Here is an 18,393-nt window from a genome sequence, read left to right as displayed (position 1 = left end):
GTCTCATATACAAAATAGCATGGTATTTGCATATAACCTACGCACATACTCAGGTATACTTTACATCATCTCTAGATTGCTTATAATTCCTAATACAGTGTACATATAACACACAGTTATACATATGATGTAAGACTATATAAACAGTTGCCTGTGCTTGGCAATTTAAGCTTTGATTCTTGGAACTTTCTTAATTTTTTTTTTCTGAACATTTTTGATCTATACTTGGTTGAATCTGTATATATGGAACCTATAGATATGGAGAGCTGACTGTATGCTTAGAATAAAATTCTGTTATTTTTACCAGTCTACAGGGCTTGAAACATCCAGTCTGTGAGTGCCCTTCTGGCCTCACTGTGGCCCCTGACTGTCTGGCTGCATCCACTCTTGCCTTCCCTATTCAGCCTTCCCCCATTTGCACATGACTGTTTCATGCTGTTACTGAGGTTTGTGCTCAAATGCCAGTTCTTCAAAGATTCCTTCCACAGCACTCACTAAAACCCACCCAGCATACCTTTGCTCTTACCCTGCCCTGGCTTCCTTTTATTATCTGTAAGTGCTTGAAATTATTTTCATCAGATCAGATCAGTCGCTCAGTCGTGTCCGACTCTTTGTGACCCCATGAATCGTAGCACACCAGGCCTCCCTGTCCATCACCAACTCCTGGAGTTCACTGAGACTTGCGTCCATCGAGTCAGTAATGCCATCCAGCCATCTCATCCTCTGTCGTCCCCTTCTCCTCTTGCCCCCAATCCCTCCCAGCATCAGAGTCTTTTCCAATGAGTCAGCTCTTCGCATGAGGTGGCCAAAGTACTGGAGTTTCAGCTTTAGCATCATTCCTTCCAAAGAAATCCCAGGGCTGATCTCCTTCAGAATGGACTGGTTGGATCTCCTTGCAGTCCAAGGGACTCTCAAGAGTCTTCTCCAAGACCACAGTTCAAAAGCATCAATTCTTTGGCGTTAAGCCTTCTTCACAGTCCAACTCTCACATCCATACATGACCACAGGAAAAACCATAGCCTTGACTAGATGAACCTTTGTTGGCAAAGTAATGTCTCTGCTTTTGAATATGCTGTCTAGGTTGGTCATAACTTTCCTTCCAAGGAGTAAGCGTCTTTTAATTTCATGGCTGCAGTCACCATCTGTAGTGATTTTGGAGCCCAGAAAAATAAAGTCTGACACTGTTTCCACTGTTTCCCCATCTATTTCCCATGAAGTGATGGGACTGGATGCCATGATCTTTGTTTTCTGAATGTTGAGCTTTAAGCCAACTTTTTCACTCTCCACTTTCACTTTCATCAAGAGGCTTTTTAGTTCCTCTTCACTTTCTGCCATAAGAGTGGTGTCATCTGCATATCTGAGGTTATTGATATTTCTCCTGGCAATCTTGATTCCAGCTTGTGTTTCTTCCAGTCCAGCATTTCTCATGATGTACTCTGCATATAAGTTAAATAAACAGGGTGACAATATACAGCCTTGACGAACTCCTTTTCCTATTTGGAACCAGTCTGTTGTTCCATGTCCAGTTCTAACTATTGCTTCCTGACCTGCATACAAATTTCTCAAGAGGCAGATCAGGTGGTCTGGTATTCCCATCTCTTTCAGAATTTTCCACAGTTTATTATTATTTTCATATATACATATATGTAAAATACATGTTCATATAATATATATATTCATATTATGTTGTAGCTGCACCGGGTCTTAGTTGCAGCGCACAGGATCTTCGTTGCAACATGTGGGATCTCTAGTTGTAACGTGCAGACTTAGTTGCTCTGTGGCATGTGAGATTTTACTTTCCCGGACCAGGGGATTGAATTTGTGTCCCCTGCATTGCAAGGTGGATTCTAAACCACTAGACTGACTGCTGGAGCACAAGCCAGGGAAATGCCCCTGCTTTGTTCTTTCTTGTATCCCTTGTGCTTAAACCAGGGCTGGCACATAGTAAGTGCTCAGATAATATCTGTTGAATGAATTTCAGCTCTCTTGTAAAAAAAATATGTAGGGAAAAGCAGTGTATTTATAACTGTGAGATATAGGTATATCTCCTAAACATCAGTAAGTAGAATAAAGATGAGCAAAAAAATGAGGCATCATTTTTTTTTTCTATCCAATTGAAAAAAACCAATGGTAGTGATAACAGTTGGTGAGGGTACCAGGAAATGGGTGCTGTGATTTACCATTGGTGGAAATATAAAATCGTCTACGTTTTCATAAATGATGAGTCATGGGTGATTTTTATCTCAATTTTTGTGGCTGTGTTTTCCATTTTTTTGCATAGTTACTTTTCTCCCCCAATAATTCCTTTTTAAATCATAAAAATCTGATAATTTTAATCCCCACCCCTTTCCTCGCTCTCTTTTTTTTTTTTTATTAACCTGGCTGGATCCTGGTACGAGCAGACTTATAAACCTGATTCCAGCAGTAGGATGGTCTTGTTTTGTTGTTGAACCTCTCAGAATGTTTCATCTGAATCCTATATCAGGATTCTCAGGAACAGTGCAAAATCAGTCACTGAAAACTGTGTGTGCAGAGTCACTCTTGATCAGAAATCCTGGCTGGTTTGGGGTGCCCATCGGAAATGTGGGGCTGGGAAAAACATGCAGCCTTAATGGGGGCCCACCCAGTTAAAGGTGGGGTCCCACAACACTTCCTGCCAAGACCCAGGTCTCCATAGGCAGGGGAAGCCTCCCATTTCTTGTCTGATAGATACCCTGCCTGACTCCCTGGCTGCTTGGGACTGAGTTGAAAACAATGATCACAGCCACACACGCCTTTCCGTCTGCTGTGCGTGGCTGATGCCCGTTTCCCTGGACACCTCCACACCCTGTTCTGTCAGTGCCTGCACAGCCAGCCCTCACACAGCCAGCCCTCCTGTCTGGGCCCCAGATCCCCAGAAGGGAGGCTTGCAGGTGACAAGCCAGCGGGCCATCCTGCGGCCTAAGCCTTGTTTCTTTTCTCCTCTGGAGGTGCGCTGTTAGTTTGATGATGATTATGTCATTTCTGGACTTGGCAGTTCAGTTCCAGAGTACCTGGCGGCTCACCTGAGCGGCGTCCCCCCAGACGTCTGGGAGCTCACCAAAGAGCCAGCACTCACTGGGCTGCGAGCCCTGGGCTGTCGCCTTTATGCTTTCTCTGCCTCAGTCCTCTTCGACCTTGGCCCTCTGACAGTTGGCACAGCTGACCGCAGGAACCTGCCAAGGACCAGGGGTTGTTTTGAGTGGCACAGGGAACTGAGGGTTGGGGCTGGCTGAGGGTTGTGCTTCCCTGGTGTTCGCAGGCTGAGTGGCACACGCTTAGAGCGACTACTGATACTCCCTGTGCAGGGACCTGGTGAAGTGGGGAGAGGGGCTGATTTCAGTATTGGTCACCTGTTGGATACCCTTTGTCCCTTCTCCCTTGGGGCCAAGGGGACACAGCCCATTACCTGCCTGCTGATTGGGTGGAGAGTCGCCAATAATAAGCCCCGCTTCCTGCCTCAACCACCTGGTGGATATCTGATTGTGTTTGAAAAATGCCTGATCCATCTTCATTATGCTTCTTAGAGACAGTGCCTGTCGGGGAAGTAGGAGTGAAGAGACCACCAGGACAAATGTGGTCCTCTGTTGGCGTCTGCTGTGACTTAAGCCTGGTTGAGACTCAGACCCAGGGTCCCCTCCATTGTCTCAGACCTCAGGACAAGTGAGATTGTAGCTTCTCTTGTCCCTTTTGCCCAGCCAGTCCTGCTCTTAGTCAGTAATTCATGTATCTGTACCTTCGTGTTTTCCAGCCTACTTCAGGAGGCTCCAAAGAACTCTGCCATCTTGGATTTAACCACCTTCTTTTACTTTTCTTCTCACAGCTTAAACTTTGGAACAAATATCGAATTTCCAACATTCCATCGCTCATATTCTTAGACGCCACTTCCGGGAAGGTCGTGTGCAGGAACGGGCTGCTGGTGATCCGCGATGACCCAGAGGGTAAGACCTTGCCATGTCTTCCCACCCTGCCCTCCTCCCTGTTGGTAGAGAGTGTAAAAAGGAAATACATGAGTGCGGGGTTATTTGGCTAGAGAATATTGTCTTGATGAAATTATAGTATTCTCCAGGTCATGGTTAAGGTTTTTACAGAGATCAGAATGTCCCTCGTGGGGGCTTTAATTCATGGGCCAAAGGAGAAGGAATCTGAAAAAGGAAGTTTAGCTTTGAGGGCTGAGGAGGCCGTTGAGAAGCAGTTTGAGCCCAGCTACTGACTTACATTGCTGTTTCAGCAGCAGCTCTCACCTCCACAATCAAGAGGCAGCCTGTGTGGTTTGGGATTTTTTTTTTTTTTTTTCTCTTGAAAATGTTACCATAGCATGGGGGAGGAAGGAGAGGGTGATATGAATGGAGAGAGTAGCATGGAAGCATATACACTATCATATATAAAATAGATAGCCAATGGAAATTTTCTGTATGACTCAGGGAACTCAAACTGAAGCTCTATAACAACCTAGAGGCGGGTGGGAAAGGGTATGAGGTGGGAGGGAGGCTCAAGAGGGAAGGAACATATGTATACATATGGCTAATTCATGTTGATGCATGGCAGAAATCAAACGAATGTTGTAAAGTAGTCATCCTTCAATTAAAAATAAATAAATTAGAAAATATATATTACGATAGCAAAGTTGCAGTCTCTGTGTTGCTCTCCTGGCCCTAGCGCCCCTCATTTCTTGAAGTGAAAAAGTGAAAGTGTTAGTCACTCAGCTGAGTTCAGCTCTTTGCAACCTCATGGACTGCAGCCCATCAGGCTCCTCTGTCCATGAGATTATCCAGGCAAGAATACTGGTATGGGTTGTCATTCCCCTCTCCAGGGGATCTTTCTTACCCAGGGATCGAACCCGGGTCTCCTGCATTGCAGGCAGATTCTTTACCATCTGAGCCACCAGGAAAGCCTCATTCCTTGGTGTTGCCCAAATCCTAAGCCTTGGTCTTCCTGTCCAGCTGGGTGGATGGCCGTGTCTGGGTGACTCTCGTCACCTTGCTCAGAGGCTGTCCAGGGCCTGTTTCTTTCCCCTGGGCACTGGAGTCATACAAAGGCTATAAGATCTTCCGTCCCTCATGTATTCATCCAATTACAGAGTTCAGCCCTAATCACAAATTTTCCCAGTAAAAATTTCATCTTCAAAAAATTGCCCTCAGTAAAAACCAGGGCAGTTACAATAGAACCAAGTCTTTATCTTCTGAAGTGTAAACACACAGGCACGCACGCATTCACACCCCTGCCCCCAACTCTGAAGCTTGTTAAAAACCCAGCTTCCCCAGCCCTACCCCCAGAGATTTTTGGTTCCATGTGTTTCAGGGTGGACTCAGCCATCTGCTTTTCCAGCCAGGATCTGCTTCTCTCTCCCGCTCCCCATCCACCCCAGGCGATTTTGAGCCAGTGGTCCCTGGACCACCCTGTGAGAAAACGCTGTTCTGTTGAGCGGGGAGCATATTGTGTGCTCTTCCTGCCTGGGGCTTATGTGTCATCAGAATGTCAACCATCTGGGTCGAGTGGTTTTGCACTTTCCTTTCACTAGACTGAAATTCTCCTCTCACTTGGTTCCCTGGGCCCCAACCCAGACCAGCTGAATCAAAATCTCTGGAGGTGGGACCCAGGAGCATCAGATTTTAAAACTCCCTGGCTGATTCTAAAATGTAAAGTTGGGAGCCACTGAGAGCCCGGGGTTGAAATTGAAGAAACTCACAGTTAATGGGCTTCCCTGGTGCATCAGTGGTAAAGAATCCGCCTGCCAATGCAGGAGATGCAAGTTCTATCCCTGGGTCAGAAAGATCCCCTGCAGGAGGAAATGGCAACCCGCTCCTGTATTCTTGCCTGGGAAAGTCCTGTGGACAATGGAGCCTGGTGGGCTACAGTCCATAGAGTCACAAAGAGTCGGACATGCTCAGTGACTGAGCATGCACGCATACTTGGTTAATACCCAAGGCAGTGATTCCCCAACCGTCCCATTGTCACAGTTACTTGGGGAGTCATTTGGCCTTGTTTTGGCCGTGCAATCTTTAGCCCTGCCCCAGGATCCTGAGATAGGGGTGGGGAAGGGGGTGGCGGGTAACTTTGGCTTCTGTACTTTTCAAAAGCTCCCCAGGAGATGGGTCCTGTGATCCTCCAGGTTCCTCCAGGAACCATGGCTTTGAGGATAGGTAGGGATCTGCCATGAACGAGTCCTGCTTTTATTCCTGCTCTAGCTGCCAGTCCTATGGATATGTTAGCCAATACCATTTGGTGATAAAGTTGTCGCGCTCTGCATCCTGGAAGCCTCTTGGGTCAGAGGCCCCGAGGAAGAGTCTTAACCTTCTCGCCATCTGTTGCCTGTTTCAGGTTTGGAATTCCCCTGGGGACCTAAACCCTTCAGGGAAGTCATTGCAGGGCCCTTGCTTAGAAGTAACGGGCAGTCCCTGGAGAGCAGCAGCCTGGAGGGGTCTCACGTGGGAGTCTATTTCTCCGCACACTGGGTGAGTGCTGGGTCCCTCTTTCATCCAGACAGAAGGGAGCAGTGATGTCGCCGCTGAAACTAGCTGGGGTTGGCTTCTGGAGGTGTGACTGCTCAGGTGTCATTTCCTGGCATTCCTGCTCTCTCCTGGGCCTCGTGCATTGCTGGCATGCTTCCAGTGCTTACTGTTACGAATGATATTAGCAGCAAGAAAAGGACTTCTTTGGACTGGCCTGAAAGGAAGGTCCTTCCCCCTAAAAAATACATAAATAAAAAGAGGAGTCCTCCTAACCCATTCTGATAAGGCTCCCCACGTTCCCTTAGGGGATTCATTTTAACAGCTGCCCGCTGACCCCAGATGCTCACCATCACAAGAGGCACATTTATTTCTGCCTCTTCCATAAACTGGAAATGCGATCCACATCCAGCGTGGGTCTTGCTGAACCGGCCTCTGCTGGCAGGCGGCTGGGACTGGGGCAGGAGAAGGCAGGACGGAGGCCGAAGGCTCCCATTCATTTCTTGCAGTGTCCACCCTGCCGAAGCCTCACCCGGGTCCTGGTGGAGTCCTACCGGAAGATCAAGGAGGCAGGCCAGAAATTCGAGATCATCTTTGTTAGTGCGGACAGGTAACGTGTGCTGACGGGTTGGCGGACAGGGTGGCGGTGTGTCTCCCCTTTTCCACAGGTGGATGGATGGCTCTTGCCTTTCATGCTCTGTAGCTGAGAACTTGGGGCTAGGGCTTGGGGGAGACCTATCTGGGATGATTGGCAGAAGGGCAGATATATTTCATATTTAATCATGTAATGGTCTAAAGGGGAGCCAAGAAAAACCCATTCTTGCTGTCAGTATTAAGGGACATCCTTATCCTGGCCTGGGGCATTGGAGATTAGGATGCATTTTTTTTCTGGTCAGTTCAACTTTTTGGATGGTGGTGAGTAGATATGGAAGAAGGAGGATGTAAAGAAAACAGCCAGAGACTAATGGAATATGACACCTGTCTTAGCTGGCTCTGCATTCATTTTTCTTAGCTCTGGCCACATGCTTTTTCTGGGGTCTGCCCACAAAACAAAAAGTGCAGGCTTTCTTCCCAGAGTATGTCAGGGCCTTTTAGCCTCAATTTCCTCTGTTTCTTGCCCTCTCGCTGGCTTTACTCATCAGTGACCTTCCTTCGTCGCAAAACTGCAGCCCCAGTTCAGACTGAGCCACCAGGCTTCCTTTTCACAGAAGGATCGCTGAGATGCCAACACACTGAGGGCCTTGTATGCACTGCCATATCCTTAATGCCTGTATGATGCTATGCTCAGTTGTACTGGCCCCTGGGCCCACCCCTCTGCTCCCTAGGGCAACCTTGAAGCCATGTCACAGGGCTTTTTAAAGCTTAAAAAAACCCATCAACTTGGGAATTCCCTGGTGGTCCAGTGGTTAGGACACTGTGCTCTCACTGCCAAGGGCCCTGGTTCAATCCCTGGTTGAGGAACTAAGGTCCCACAAGCTGCACCACCAAAAAAAGAAGTCTTCTTAAAAATAAAAATAAATTAAAAACATCAACTTTATTGAAGTATGATTTACATACAGTAAAATGCATGCATTCTAGGTATAGAGTTCAGTGAATTTTGACTAATGTATGTACTTGTGTCACCAACACAGTGAAGATATAGAACATTCCCATCAATGAAAAGACTCCCTCGTGGGATTCCCCTGTGGTTAAGAATCCTTCCAGTGAAGGGTGTGGGTTCAAACCCTGGTCAGGGAACTAAGGTCCCATATGCAATGGGGTGCAGCCAATTTTTTTTTAATTCTAAAAAAAAAAAAGAACTCCTGTGCCTTTTCTCAGTTGCCCCCAAATTCCAGCCCCACAGATCTCTGATCTGCTTCTATCACTTAATTCGATTTATCACTCTTAGAGTTTCTTAGATATGGAATCATAGGTGTATGCTTGATTAAAAGTGTTCTGTGCATATCACAGTTATATGCACAGATTACAAGCATTACAGGGAAGGAGGTGTCTGAACATCTAGGCTCCTAATTAAAGGAAGACCTGTCCATGTTGAAAAGAAAAGCTGAGCATGAATTGACTGGGTAGGCTGCAGAGGAGCAGTCTGTTGAAACGCCTGGCGTTTCAGCCTGGCGTCCACCTGCTGTGTGGGGCCTTGTGCACTGGGTCGGTCCTTCCCCAGCCTGGCGTCCGGGGAGCACAGTGATTAGAAACTGGGGCGTCTGTAGGGCCCTGGACGCAATTTGGTGGGAGGCGAGGAGGACCTGATGGTGGTGCCTTGAGGAGTAATAGAGCTCTGTCTCTGTGCATGTGTCTCTGTAGGTCTGAGGACTCATTCAAACAGTACTTCAGTGAGATGCCGTGGCTTGCAGTCCCCTACACCGACGAGGCCCGGCGGTCGCGCCTCAACCGGCTATATGGAATCCAAGGTAGGCGTTCCCGACTCCGGGGCTCCTTGGAATCTGGCTCATCTGGGTTCACCACCTCTTTGGCTTTCCTTCTGGAGGGGAAAGAACATCTTTATTTCCATGAATATTCACATTTTTCAGCATCTTAAAAATATGCGGTGGGTTTTGTGGTATGTAGATTATACCTCATTAAAGCCGTTTTTTGGAAAGAAAAAGTGCCTGTCTGGGTGAGACAGCTACTTCTCACCACCCAGCCTAGTGGGTTCTGACATACTTGGGCTACAGAGCTCACACGCCCAAGTGACCGGGTCAAAACCTGTCTTCAGACCTGAGAGTGACCTTTGGTTCCATCACTCAGGTTCTTTGAGCCTCGGTTTCCTCATGTGCAAAATGCAGATGATAAATTACCACAAAGAGTTGCTGGGAGCATGAATTGGATAAAGCAGATCCAGTACTTCTCACCATTGCTGAAGCCTCAGAGTAAAGGGTGAGGAGGGAGTACTGCCTTGTAGGTGACAGAACAGATTTCCTGAGAGTGTCAAAAACTTGGACTTGAAGTACTGATCATGGTGTTTTCAGAAATAATGGTTACTAGTGAGACAATCTGCATTTTTATTCTTTGTTATATGAATACCTCTTTCCCAGCCTTCATCCAACTCACTGGAAAAGACCCTGATGCTGGAAAAGATAGAGGGCAGGAGAAGGGGGTGACAGGATGATGGTTGGATGGTATCATTGACTCAATGGACATGAGCTTGACAAACTCCAGAAGATGGTAAAGGACAGAGAAGCCTGGTGTGCTACAGTCCCTGGGGTTGCAGAGTCAGACACAACTGAGCAACTAAACAGCAAGCCTTCACCTAGCCGGGTTTTTTCTTGGTGGCCTATTAAGAGTTAAATTCATTCTGTTTGTATTAGTGGTACCAGATCCTGGTCAGCCCTAGACAGTTAACAGCTAATATTTGAGTTCTCAGTATTCCTTGTTTTATAGGAAGTGGGAAAAAAAGAGACAAACCAAGATCTACCCACAAACTCCACAGCTTGTGGGGGGACTTATCAGGTTCTTTAACTTTTTTCTTCACCATTTAGAGTACGCATATTGCTTTGTTAGGAGCTAGTTTCAAGAAATTGATGTTTCATCTAAAGCTGGTGATTCTTGGGACTTCTCTGGTGGTCCATTGGTTAAGACTCCATGTTTCCACTGCAGAGGGCTCAGGTTCATTCCCTGGTCGGGAAACTAAGATCCCATATGCCCTTCAGTGTGGCAAAAAGTAAATAAATGACTCTCAATTTCAAATGTACGCAGTTACTCCCTGGGGCTTTTGTGAAGATGCAGATTCGGACTCAGTGGTTCTGGGGTGTGGCAGAGATCCTGCCTTTCTAGCAAGCCCCCAGGTAATGCCAGTGCTGCTAGTCCAGGCTCTGCACTTTGGGCGTGAAGTCGAGGTCTGTGAATCCTTGAGAATCCTTCGAGAATTTTGGAGCTTTAGGTCTCCTAGTAATTAAAAAGATGAAAGCAGTTTTCCTTCCAAACAGAAGTGGAGTGACATGACATGGTTTACCATTCCAGCAGGATGGGTACCAGTTGGTTAGTTTAAAGGAGATGGTGCAGGTGTATTTCCTTCCAGCACTCTGCTTGCAGAGACTTAAAACATGTGTGCCTTAGCATAGAAGCAGTATTTCTTGAGATAAGGGATGACCCTAGACCAAGGGTTAAATTGCCACTTGATGCGGATAAGTAAAACTGCATGTCTCTCAATTCACTTATTCATTCATTCAACAAGTATTTGCTGAAGGCACTCCCCTACTGCTGACTGACCTTGAGCAAGTTACTTTATCCTTTTTTTTCAGTAAAATTGGGAAGTCTCAGTGTTGGGTACAGAGTAGGCATTTAATATTTAACTGACTGACTTAGGGAGAAAGGGGAAAATCTTTTATTTTACAACCTAAAAAAGATAAAGTTTTGGATGTCCGAAAACTTGCTAACAGAAAGGCAACTAACAATATGGCAAAGAATCTATTTCCTTTATAGAAAAAAAGAGCCCTTTCCAGATTTGTTCAGTCACGTCTGACACTTTGCGACTCCATGGACTGCTGCACGCCAGGCCTCTCTGCGCTTTACTCTCTCGGAGTTTGCTCAGACTCGTGTCCATTGAGTCAACAATGCCATCCAACCATCTCATCCTCTGTTGCCCCCTTCTCCTGCTGCCCTCAATCTTTCCTAGCATCAGAGTCTTTCCCAGTGAGTCAACTCTTCACATCAGGTGGCCAGAGTATTGGAGCTTCAGCTTCAGCATCAGTCCAAAAAAAGAGAGAGAAACAATTTAAAAAAAAAAAAAAAAATATATATATATATGTATAGGATATAAGGTGGGCAATTCAGCTGATGCATATTGTCAGAATGGATAAGAAAAATATTCAGGATAATTTTAATTCATGATTTACAGATAAAAACACTGAATTTGTACCTGTTACATTTGCAAAGAACTCTACTCTCCAAAAAAGGATAATCCCAGTGTAGGGAAGAGAGCAGGCTGCTGCTGCTAAATCGCTTCAGTCGTGTCCAACTCTGTGCAACCCTGTCCCTGGGATTCTCCAGGCAAGAACACTGGAGTGGGTTGCCATTTCCTTCTCCAATGCATGAAAGTGAAAAGTGAAAGGGAAGTCGTTCAGTCGTGTCCGACTCTTAGCGACCCCATGGACTACAGCCTACCAGGCTCCTCCATCCATGGGAGTTTCCAGGCAAGAGTACTGGAGTGGGGTGCCATTGCCTTCTCCGAGCAGGCTGCTAGGAGGAATCTAATCAGGACAAAATTTCCAGGAGAGATTGGCGATGCACACCAGAGGCCTTAAAAAATCTACAAAACCTTTGATTTCAAAATCCCACTTGTAGGAATTTATGTTCAGGAAGTTACCCTGTAGCACCTAGCAGAAACTGGACTTCTTTGCAGTTGGAGGTGCATTTTTGTGTTTTCTCTCATCTTTTGTATACTTTGGATTTCCTCACAGACCACAATTCTTTGCTTGCTTTAGCCCCGAGAAAACTCAGAACTGAATTTCTAACCACGTTTAGCAGTTTTGCAAAGCTGACAATTTCTCTGCACGCCCTAGATCCTAGCTTTGTTTTCTCTTCCTGCCTTGTTCTCTTCTCAGTGGGATGTTTTCATTTGTTTAAAAAATATTTTGTTTAATTTATTTGGTTGCACCAGGTCTTAGTTGTGGCATGCAGACTCTTAGTTGCACCATCTAGGAACTAGTTCCCTGACCAGGGATCAAACCCAGCCCCCTTGCATTGGGAGCATGGCGACCTAGCTACTGGACCATCAGGGAAGTCTCAGTTTTCATCTGTTTTTTATTGAATTATACCATTCACTTTTTAAACTGCCTCCAATCCTTTTTGGAAAAAAGGTGGGGTAGATTTAAATGGATAGGTTTCCATTTCTTGAGTTTCCACTAACCACTACTATACACTGAATTTGGTGGGAAATAAAAAACCAGAAGGTTATCCCAGTGCTGCCCTGGAGTGGATAAGATGAGATCCCCTTTGGGAAATAACTTCAGTAGGGTGATGTCTTTTGAAGAACTAGAATGTGTTGGTCAGATAGGTGACACTTTGTATGACGACTCAGGAAATCAAACTCATCCCATATAGCAAAGTGCGTGCTGGGCCTCGCTTGGCCACTCTGGTCCATCAGGTGGGCTCTCATCTTCTTTCCAGGCACAGGTCCTCAGTGCAGCATAAGCTTTTTCTTCTCTGAGGAAGGGAGTTGCCCTTTCTTGGATGCAGAGGCCAGTGAGGTGCAGATCCTGTTCTTAGGGGTCGATACTAAGGCCCTGAGATCACCTGAAAGTAATAAATTACCAAAGGATGGCCTATATCACGCACAGCCAGTTTGAGGTGGGGGTCTCTCCTTTCCTTTGCTCCATGAGATGCTTCTTGGGGCCCTTGGGCCCTTGGTAGTGGAGGAGACACAGAATAGCAGTCTCCTTGAGGAGAGATCATGAGGCCTGTGAGAGTCCACGCTAGTTTTAGACACACTACTGAGGCTGGAGGGTGCGCTTCCATCAGATGTTGGCAGGACATGAAAAAATTGATTGTTTTCTGTCTGCCTTCCGAGAGCAGAGAAGGGAACTCTCCTTTCGACTCCTCCAGCTGTCAACATACAAATAGAACAGCGGTCAGAGCCCTGGTTGTTAGGTGTGGCCCAGACAGCCAGCACGCGGGTGACCACAAATGAGCAAGAAGAGAAAGGAGCGTTTTCAGAGATGCATTCATTTGGCTCAGCCTCTTAAGGCCTGGCAGTGTGTGGATAAGCACATATGTGGTTCCCAGACTTCAAGGAGCCCTCATCTGAGGATCAGAAAGCTGATCTGGAGAGGCCCTGTGCCCAGGCAAGCAGCGGCCAGGCAACCACACAAAAGAACCCAGCTCTGCACTGGCCCGTCCCGCTGCTCCTTGTCTGCTGGCTCCGCAGAGCGCTTGCCCTGCCGTCTGCAGCAGTCTGTCTTCAGCTTGGACCTGCCTGCTTTCCCAGCTCCCCACCTCCTCCTTCCTCGCTCTTGGGTTCTCCCCCTGGCAGAGCGTTTTGTGCCAACTTGATCATTGACCTCTTTGGGTGGGCCTTAGGATTCATTCCTGTAAACAGCCTGTCTGACACTACTGGTTCACCCTGATCTGTCCACCTCTGACCCTATCTAGCCAGAAATGCACTAAAGCACAGTGAGAGGAATGTGAAAGAGCCTCACAGGATCCTTCTCAAGGCAGCGTTTAATGGAGGGCTGCACAATGGAATAATCTAAGTTCACAGGAGACTCTGGCTTGGGACTCTGGAGCCAGGAAGTTTCCTGGAGGAGGTGACTCTCAAGCAGGGCCTTACAGAATGTCTGGGATTTAGGTAGAGGGCTTGGGACATTCCAGGCCAAAGGCCAGAGCAAGATGTCCATGGTGTACTATATAGGGAGACTGAGTGATAAGGCCGGTAAGCACCAGGCTGTGGTCCTTGAACTTGGCCCTTTGGACTTTGGAGCTTTTGGAAAATTTTAATTAAAGGAAAATCAGTGCAGTAGAGACATTTAAGCTAGACTGGAAGAGAAATCCCAGAGGCACATTGTTTGTTGGCGTTGTTCAGTCGGTCAGTCGTATCCAACTCTGCAACCCCATGGGCTGCAGCACACCAGGCTTCCCTGTCCTCCACTATCTTCTGGAGTTTGCCCAAGTTCATGTCCATTGAGTTAGTTATGCTGTCTAACCATCTGGTCCTCTGCCACCCTCTTCTCCTTTTGCCTTCAATCTTTCCCAGCATCAGGGTCTTTTCTAATGAATTGGCTCTTTGCACCAGGTGGCCAAAGTATTGGAGCTTCAGCATCAGTCAGTCCTTCCAATGAATATTCAGGGTTGATTTCCTTCAGGATCAACTGGTTTGCTCTCCTTGCAGTTCCAGGGACTCTCAAGAGTCTCATTATCCCCTGGGGCACGTTATCCCCTGGGATTTCTAATGAATTCTTTGTGCTGCCACTGCGGCCAGGCCTTAGGCTGTGGCTCGTGACAGGCCTGCCTGTGGGGAGAGAGAGGCCGCTCCCTCGGGCTCCAGGGTCAGCGGACCTAAGAGGATGCAGGCAGCCTCTGCATCCCCGTGTCTAGCTCTAGCCTCACAGGGTCGCTTTCGCTTCATGGCATTTTTGGGGTCCCCTGAACATTAAGGGTCCGGTAGCTTAGTAGAAGCGCATGTTGTTAGTACAGTCTTGTGCTGCTTCTTCCTGTGATCTTACCAGTCAACATTCCACTGCCTTTGACTACCAAAATACAAGATTAAAATATAGATATACTTCTCTACTTCACATAGATATATAGAAGAGAAAATCCATGACTTGTTCTAGGGGTCTTGGGGATGGGGTTACTGAGAAGATGCCTTTGCACCCTTGCACAGGCTGGCCCACGAACAGAGTAACAGGGATGTGGAGGGGTGATTGGCTGGGGACCTGAGGTCCCAGGGCCATCACTTTCCTCCCTGTTGGCATCTCCCATGGCCCAAACTACTCCCTGACCCTGGATGTGTGTCTCTCTCCTTAGCAGCCCTGCTTTAGTGGGGGTGCGGAATCCTCCTGAACTCCCTGTCTCCCTCCTCTCCGCCATGGAACCATCTGTTACATCATCAAGTCTGTAACTTGGAGTGTCTGTGCATCTGCCCATCTCCTTTCTTCTTTCTTGCTCCATTACAGCTCCCATGTCCTCTCCAGGTGCCTCACCCTCCCGGCACCTCCACTGTTCACCGACCTGGAAGCTCTCTGCACCCCATCACTGAGGGGCCTTTATGGAGGTCTCACTATGTAGGCATGAGTGCTTAAATCACTGGCCATCAGTGATTCACTCAACCTCCAGCTCTTCTCCCTTCCCCAGATGTTGAGGTCCGGGGGTGGATCTTAAAATTCCAACCTTCTAACCACGTCTCTCTGGTGACCCACACCCATCATCTTAGCATCCCAAAAGAGGCTTTTACTCCTTCGATTGGAAGGGTCTTGGAAACTCTTGTGTCAGGATCTGGGACTAAGACCAAATAGTATAACAAAAGATGTTCCTATCACCCCTTTCATTCAGGAAATCGTAAGAGTCTTAGCTCTGTTCCAGGAACTGGGGGTGAAGGCCAGATATACACGCCTTATTATGTTGCAGTATCACAATGTACACAATCCATACCATACACCATGCACGCACAGAGTCCTTGGAGAGTCTCGCCGCCTGTCTGGCTCGGCAGATCTACGGGGCTGTATCTGGGAGAGCTCGCGCTCCCTGCTTGACTCTGTCCTCAGCTCTCACCCCACTTGCTGTGTCCTCCTGGATGTCTTGATGAGGGTTCTTTCACAGCGTGGAGTCGGGTATCTTCCACTGCCTGCACCCAAGCCGAACCGCCTCCACCTGGCCTGTCTTCGTGCCCGGCAGTGTGCAGATGACTTGATCGGATTGTCACTTTGTACATTGAGGCCCACAAGGGCAGAGCTCCCCTGTGTCACCCGGACAGGCTCAGACTGTGCAGGAGAACCCAGAATCCTCTGGGCGCCTCGGGAGCTGGGCTCGGAGCACCCCTGGATTCTGAGTGTCCCCCAGCGTCCCAAGGAGGCCTTGCACAAGATGCTGCCACTTCATTCAGGTGTCCATCCAGGTGGTGCAGGGAGGGTCTGGGACTTGAGGAGGTGTCTGCTCCTGGGCTGGGTGCTGTTCCCTCGAGTGATCTAGCCTCAGCTCTGGCTGCCTGAGTTCACCAAGGCCTGGCATGTGGCCTCCACCTGCTTCCTTTGCTTGGGGAGCAGTGGGGTTGGCCTCCCTCCTCCCAGCATTTTGTGCAGACCGGGGAATTTGTAGCCCTATAAGCTGTTGACAAATGTGTTTCTAAGGAAAGGGTTTGGACACACTTGGCGAAAGGCAAATCCCATTAGCCATTGTCTAACGCTGGCTGTTGAGAACACCATGTTCTCTGCAGGGATGCTCGGAGCGCATTCTCTCCTGGGTTAGGGGCCTTCGCTGGCTTTGTTGTCTCCCCTCCCCTTCCCGCTTTGGGGCCAGTGGATAGGGCCCAAGCAAGCCCTGGAGGCACTGCCGTGAGGCCCTCGCTCTCCCAGCACCTGTTTTTCTTCTGTTTCTCTCCTGCCCTCTTGTTCCTTACCCTCATCCTCTAGCTTTCCTCTCCTTTTCCCTTTTCCCCACCTTCCTCATCCACTCCCTGCCCTTCTCCTCTCTCTCCCCTTCTGAGCCCCTTTTTGAAGAATGGATGTGAGGCAGTGTCTATTTTCTATAGAAATGAAACACTCAGCCGTAGTGGTTTTCTTTTTTATTATTTATTTAATTTTTGGCCGTCCTGGGTCTCCGTTGCCTCGCAGGCTTTTCTCTAGTTGCGGCGAGCGGGGGCTCCTCTTCGTTGCAGCGAGCAGGCTTCTCCTTGCAGTGGAGTCTCTTGTTGCGGAGCATGGGCTCTAGGGTGCTCGGGCTCCAGTAGTTGCAGCACGAAGTCTCAGGAGTTGCAGCGTGTGGGCTCTAGAGCACAGGCTCAATAGTTGTGGTGCACAGGCTTAGTTGATCTGTGGCATGTGGGATCTTTCTTGGTCAGGGATTGAACCCATGTCTCCTGCATCGGCAGGCAGATTCTTTACTACTGAGCCACCAGGGAAGTCCTCATTGTGGTTTTCAATGAACCGAGGATAAGGGGCTGACACTGCTGTATTTGTAGGCAAGTCTCAGGATTTAAAGGGCTGGTGCAGGCTGTCTGGAGCTGCCCCCTGGGCCTGGGGAGGGTAGCTGGGGGCTGCCTCGGGGCCTCCAGAGCAGCCTCAGTGCTCTCCTCTGCTCATCTTGTTTCATTTTGAGAACATAAAAAAAGAAAAACCAGGGAAGGACAAAGAATAATATAACAAACACCCCTGGGGCCACCACCTAGAATTGACACCTTTGCTTCCAATATTTAGTATAGAAATGAATGGGAGCTTTAAACAGACACCAAGCTGGGTTCCCTCCACTCCTCCTCGGAGCCCCTTCCTTCTCCCCGGGGTGCTGGGGGTGCCCAGCAGTGACCCTACCACCCATTCAGTGTGAGTCTTCTTCAAATGCTTGCTCTGTGGCTGTGAATCCATGAGTAATGTAAGGTCGTGCTGGCTGTGTTTGTAGAAGTGTACTTAAGTGCTGACATGCTGTAATAGCGTTCTGCAGCTTGCTTTTCTCACTAAACATTATGTCTTTGAGATTTATCCCTGTTGATATTTACATCTGGTTCATTTCAGTGCCATGAAGTGCTTTGTTGTACTACAGCCTGTTTATCTGTTTATCAGTTCCACTGTTGGTGGATATTTGGTTGTTTCTGGTTTTTCTATAAGAATGCTGCCATTTTAAATGTCTTCTTCGGGACTTCCCTGGCAGTCCAGTGGTTAAGACTCTGCACTTTCCCTGTAGAGGGCATGGGTTTGATCCCTAGTTGGGGAACTAAGATCTTGCCTGCCTTGTGGTGGCGCCAAAAAAAAGGTCTTTGTGCCTCCTGGCATGGCCACATGGGCCTTCTGGCCAAGTTCAAGTGAGCCTAATCCCTTTGACCTCCCTTGGGTTTTTCTGAGCTTCACCTCCCAAACTAGCTGCCTTCTTCCTTTCCTTATTAGCTCTCCCAGCAGGGGAAGATTTCGGGGAGCAGGAGAGAGAAGAGGGATGTGATGAATGGAATGGGTGGTGGATGTGGCCAAAGCATGGTCTGTATTTGTCATCCCACCCCTACTGCCCCTCAGTTCTTATTTGATTTTTATTTAACTTGAATGAATTTATCATAAGACAGTTTAAGAAAAATGTATATCTATCTCACCCGCATTCCTGCCTTCCTCACACAACTGTTTTCACTTTTCTGGGTCCCTTTTGGTCTCTGTCTACAAGCATATTTCTGCACAGTTGTAATTGTACACATAGCACTGTGTATTCTGTATTTTCGATTTAACCACATATTACAAACATTTTCCATCCTGCTACAGTCTTCATGATGACCGTGTATTTCCATGATCATGTACCTTTTGTC

At 47.8% G+C, this 18,393-nt stretch overlaps 1 protein-coding gene across 2 annotated transcripts in view; it reads left to right on the top strand.

Annotated features, from left to right (window-relative positions):
* NXN (nucleoredoxin) overlaps positions 1-18,393 on the top strand; it is a 162,752-nt gene that overhangs the window by 133,511 nt on the left and 10,848 nt on the right. For both annotated transcript variants that reach the window (XM_070390299.1, XM_070390298.1), the window contains exons 2-5: positions 3,842-3,959; positions 6,340-6,473; positions 6,977-7,077; positions 8,769-8,875. In XM_070390299.1, the coding sequence (XP_070246400.1) occupies positions 3,842-3,959; positions 6,340-6,473; positions 6,977-7,077; positions 8,769-8,875 (460 nt within the window). The remainder of the gene's footprint in view (positions 1-3,841; positions 3,960-6,339; positions 6,474-6,976; positions 7,078-8,768; positions 8,876-18,393) is intronic.

The sequence above is a fragment of the Bos mutus genome, chromosome 19 (assembly GCF_027580195.1).
Source record: "Bos mutus isolate GX-2022 chromosome 19, NWIPB_WYAK_1.1, whole genome shotgun sequence".
NCBI lineage: Eukaryota > Metazoa > Chordata > Mammalia > Artiodactyla > Bovidae > Bos > Bos mutus.
The sequence above is the reverse complement of the archived record's forward strand: the minus strand, read 5'-3'. Positions and strand labels throughout refer to the sequence as shown.